The sequence below is a fragment of the Montipora foliosa genome, chromosome 12 (assembly GCF_036669935.1).
Source record: "Montipora foliosa isolate CH-2021 chromosome 12, ASM3666993v2, whole genome shotgun sequence".
Classification (NCBI taxonomy): domain Eukaryota; kingdom Metazoa; phylum Cnidaria; class Anthozoa; order Scleractinia; family Acroporidae; genus Montipora; species Montipora foliosa.
Window position 1 is genome coordinate 5,146,647 of NC_090880.1, and position 5,000 is coordinate 5,151,646.

General features: G+C 41.2%; 2 protein-coding genes and 1 long non-coding RNA gene across 4 annotated transcripts in view; 2 read left to right on the forward strand and 1 right to left on the reverse strand.

Annotated features, from left to right (window-relative positions):
* LOC137978477 (MAM and LDL-receptor class A domain-containing protein 2-like) overlaps positions 1–5,000 on the forward strand; it is a 359,940-nt gene that overhangs the window by 247,518 nt on the left and 107,422 nt on the right. The window lies entirely within an intron of this gene.
* Positions 1–5,000, reverse strand: part of LOC137980454 (uncharacterized) — a 27,464-nt gene that overhangs the window by 18,324 nt on the left and 4,140 nt on the right. Inside the window, exons 2-4 of the mRNA XM_068827904.1 lie at positions 4,751–4,849; positions 4,163–4,294; positions 1,002–1,331 (exon numbers count right to left, since the gene is read on the reverse strand). Coding sequence (XP_068684005.1) covers positions 1,002–1,331; positions 4,163–4,294; positions 4,751–4,849 — 561 coding nt within the window. The remainder of the gene's footprint in view (positions 1–1,001; positions 1,332–4,162; positions 4,295–4,750; positions 4,850–5,000) is intronic.
* The window catches only part of LOC137980456 (uncharacterized), a 14,146-nt gene that overhangs the window by 3,164 nt on the left and 5,982 nt on the right, over positions 1–5,000 (forward strand). The window lies entirely within an intron of this gene.

The window sequence follows — 5,000 nt, forward strand, 5'->3', positions numbered from 1 at the left end:
AGGCCAATTCGAGTGGTTACACGACCTGCAAGTTTATTGAACGGCATCAAAAACATTCCACAAAAAGGGTGTCCCTCTGGAGTCCGAACAAAGGTTCAAATTGTAATTGTGAGAGAACATAAGCAAACAATAGAACGGCGGCCATGTTGATGCACCCAATCAATCCTCCGGGAATTGATCCTATTATCATGCAAACGTTTTCCTACGTTTCGGTGGACAAACAAGGTTACTAATCACGTGAGTGAAAACACTATTGTTGGTTTTCACTCACGTGATCAACTGAGACGAAGTCGAGGTCCATAAACACGCAAAGAACGAGGCCAATATCCAGCCATTTTGACCGAACAAGCTTGGTCAGTAAAGGATTTATTATATGGGATAAAACACCGAAAAAATGATCTTTGATCTTGCGGGACCAAGCGAGAAATCCCGAGCGGGCAAGATAGCTCCATCTTGCCCGCTCGGGTAGCCAATCACAGCGCGCGATTTGGCTAATCTTTCCCGCTCACGGAGCTAAGTCATATAATAAAATGAGGTTTTAAAGCTCATGCAAGTGCATGATGACCTATTTCTCTCATGAATTATTAATAACCATTTTTAAAAATTCTATCTCCACCATAGAAGCAGTTTATCGTCCAATGGCCAAAATTTGGAGTAAAGACGTCTCGAAGAAAGGTAAAGCCCTAGGGCATAATTTATCCCATGCATGCTCTGGGACGAAGAACAAAAGTACATCAGCTATTCCATTTTTATAAACGTTCTTCAATTTTTGTAGTGCCCATCTCTTTATAGTAGGTGAATTCTTTTATGATTGTGCGATTGTGCAAGATGTTTCTCTTTCCATTGGGAAGAACATTTTGTGCTTATAATCCTTTACAAACAGAAACTAGGCGGCCCCGGGAGCCGTAGAAAATTTGCCAATCTCAGTCCATTCTCCCTCTTGTTATGTTTTGTCTTTGTCAAGTTTGAAAAAAAATTGAAATTGATGAAAATTGTCATACCTGCATAAACAAGTCGTTTGAGCTCCTTTTCTTTTGCCCTTCGTTTGCACCTTCTTACGCAGCACGCCATACCAAGAATAAGCAGAAGCAATACAATTAAACCAGCAGCGCCTGCTGCAGCACAGCGACTTAATAAACCAGATTTGAGATCGTGAAGAAAGTACTCTGGTGTAATCCAGCGCGTCAGATCAGAAGCAACACAATCAACGCCTTTGTAACTATTCACCCTGTCATGTCCGTTAGGGCATACACACTGAAATCCACCTCGCGTGTTCTTGCAGTAAATTTTTTTGGAACAGTTGTGTATTCCAGCTTTACACTCGTCCTTATCTGCAGTGAACAAAGTAACAAAGACCTATTGTTAAACACTTGAGCTGTAAACATTTACTTGGAGATGCCTTGATTGACTTGATTCAACTTAGGACTCACGCCTTCAAGCCTCCCACCCCGCCCTCCTCCTCCTCTCCCCCTCCCCTCCCCACCCCTCCCTTTCCCTCCCCACCAGTTGAAAGGAAACTACAAAATCACTTAACGACTTTTCAAAACTCTTTCAATATCTCAAGAAAGTGTCGTTTGAAATTGGTATCAGTGATGCGCAAAAAGGAAACTTCAGTCCCCCGCGCCGACATCTTGAATAATTGTGACGTGTTACGGTTGCGTACTGAAAGATAGACGACGGTGTCGGCAACGAAAACGTCAATTCAAAATATAACTTTGCAATATCGTTAGGTTTTCACGATTAGCTCATCTCGTTCGTGTCGTACAGTGTGGGCAAAGTGTTCTAAAGATAACTTGGTACGAGCGGTTTCAAAAACGAATATTTGATTTGATTTGAGTTAATTCAAAATTCAAAACATCTTCAGATTCGCAGTCCCTAAGCCATTTCGCTTGGCTTTTCTCAGGGCAGGTAAATTTCTTATCTCTGTAGATCTTGTATATCAGTTGGCTCGGTTTTTTGGAAGAATTTAGCAGTGCCAATACATTTTTTGGGTTTGGGTCGTCTGGCAGCCTCAATTTTAAATGTCTTAAAAGCACACTGAATAGCTGAAGCCACTCCGTAATATTCAAGAAAGGAAACGTTAGGGCACCATTTGTTTCTAAAGCAAATGTAAGTCATTAACTTGGAATCGCTCGTCAAGAGATCATTAATGTTATGCACATCTGCCTCAAACCAATGCTTGTAAAAGATAGTCTTGCCAGCAGTTCTAATCGTTGAGTTGTTCCATATGGATTCGGCATCAAACTCCGCCCGCGAAGCAAAAGACTCTTTAAAATTTAAATCTGACCACAGCTCAATAAGTTCATGAAGGAAAGTGCTTTTTATATTCATGATTTTAACATCTTTTCTTGCCAAATTGGGACGAATACATAACATGGACCCCAGGTCCATGGACCCCTTCATGGACCCGGTCCATGGACGATCCCTATGGACCACCCCTTATTTTGTAAAGTTACAGGCAGAAAAGCAAGTCATAATCTCGGATGAAACCGGTGACAGAAGCGACAGAAGTGACTTCGTCTGTAAACACTTCCGGTGTTAGTCATCATAGGTCACTTCGCATGATGTTGAAGGTCAGGCCAAGCACCACTTCTATTAGTCAAGATAGGAAATTGAAACCCTGACGAGTACACCATTCAAAGATCTCCCTCTTCTATATGAAATAAGGGGAGAGTTTTTCAAGATTTTTCTCAGGAAGGGCTAGTTCCTTTGTTATTTAAAGACCCTGAGTGTTGGTCTCGCCGGGGTTTTGATATCAACCGCGACCTCTCGCACAGTAGTCCAGACAAGTGCCAGGATGACTTCTCTTTCTAGTCTAAAGATTTTTCTGCTGGAAACTGTACAAAAGAAGGGGTGGTCCACAGGGGTAGTCCATGGACCGGGTCCATGAAGGGGTCCATGGACCGGGTCCACGGGGGTGGTCCATGGACCTGAGGTCGATGTTTTGTATACGTCCGCCAAATTGCTAGTAAAAACTAATTTACCCCCAAACGTTTAAAGTAAATAGAATCATCAGAAATATACCTAAGTATCCATGTAATTTTCCGACAGAGCCTCATTAAATTCTATGACATCTAACATCTTCAGCCCTCCATCTTGATAATCTGCTATCATTTCAGTTCGTTTAATTTTATCTCCCTTGTTATCCCAAAGAAACGTAAAGATAAGACATTAACTTCTTTCAGGGATTTTTCGTAATAAGAAGGCATTGATGACATACCAATTTGAGATGCAGCCAGAGCCTTAATAATTGCAATTTTACCGATCAAAGTTAGTTTTTTATTGTGCCAATTGTTTAGAGCGTTTCTTTCTCGTACTCCACAAGGAACAAGAAAGCACCAAACTTAAGGTTTTGACGACGACGCGAGCACGCAATAATGAACCATTCATTTTCTAGTTTTACTTTGAAAAGGTTCGTACCCATCCAGTCACAGGATATTTCGCCCGTAATGTAAACGGTAAATAGCACCAAGTCATTTTTTGAAGTGACCTTTTCGTTGACGTTCAGTTTTATGTTACAGTTTGTATAAAAATATCACAAAGCCATGTTGCCGTTGTGCTTGGTTAAGGTGGTAACTGACTCCCTATTATTGCTCTGACACAACGAGATTTTGTAGAATGGAAAAGTAAAAAGGATTTTTTGCAATGGTATTGTTTTTATTTGGGGTAGTGGCTGATTCGCTATCATTCGGAAAAAAACTCAGACTACTAAGTCAGACTTAATTATCTCTGACTGGATGGAGCGGGGATGGAGCAGTGATGAAAGCTCTCGCCTCCCACCAATGTGACCCGGGTTCGCTTCCCAGATCCGGCGTCATTTGTGGGTTGAGTTTGTTGGTTCTCTACAACCTCGTTCCCAGGGTCTCTCTTCTCTGCCTCCTTTGTCGTACGAACGAACGAGGTTGGGTTCTCTACTCCGCTTCGAGAGGCTTTTCTCCGGGTACTCCGGTTTTCCCCTCTCCTCAAAAACCAATATGATTTGATTTGATTTCATTTGTGCACGACCCCACAAGCTATTCAGCTTGAAACATTTTCGTGTGAAAATAAAGTTCCATTATTATTACTTTCGCGAAGACCCTTGTCGACTGTAAGACTGGAATATCTCTCTTCCCTCTTTGCTTGTCATCCGGACTAAATTTTTTATAGTAATCTTTGCTTTTACCTTTGCATGTGTTGCGATCAGAGTAGAACCCTTGTCCACAGTCGCATTTATAGCTGCCCACAGTGTTGAAGCATTTTTTCCCATACCTTCTACATTTATCTTGTATGTGCTTTTGCTTGCACTCATCAACATCTAATGAACAAAGCGTGATTCATGTCTACTAGTTAATCATTATAAGACGGCCTGCATTTCAACAAGACTTAATAATTTTAATAAACATCTACGGGAACTGCAAACATGAAACTATAATTGACCCTTGAGATTGTTTCATATCTGCAGGTATGCACCATGACTTTGATATATGCTCAATTACACTTTCTTGTCTAAGGAGATACAAAACAAACTTCCCAGATGACTTGATAACTCAGTCGCACCTTCGGTAATAGGTGTGAGTTCTGTTAAAGCCGCAATCGAATATTTAAGTTTTCTTTGCATCTGCGGTGATCTTTTGCTAAGAAAATGGAAATACCGAATTAATGGAAATTGCTGAACTATACTATTTGGCCTAGCAGTTCCCTGAAAGAGGATTTGATTTCACACAAAAAACTAATTGAAATGCATCTCTTTCTATGACAATGTAAACTATACCTGGTGGTTCGCTGGATTTTTGTGCTTTTTTGCCTGTCGCTGTGACGGGATCCTGGGGGTCTGCTGGACCGGCTTTCGTCTGTACTGTCTCCTCCCGTCCTGCAAGAAGGGACATATACTTTTGCTAAATTGGTACAACTAGTTTGGTACTTAAACGGTATATTTCTCAAAGTGACGCGGGTATGATCGAGAATAGAAAAAGAGCAGGATCGGAAGTGTTAAAAATGTCAGCACTGCGATTAGTTGAACT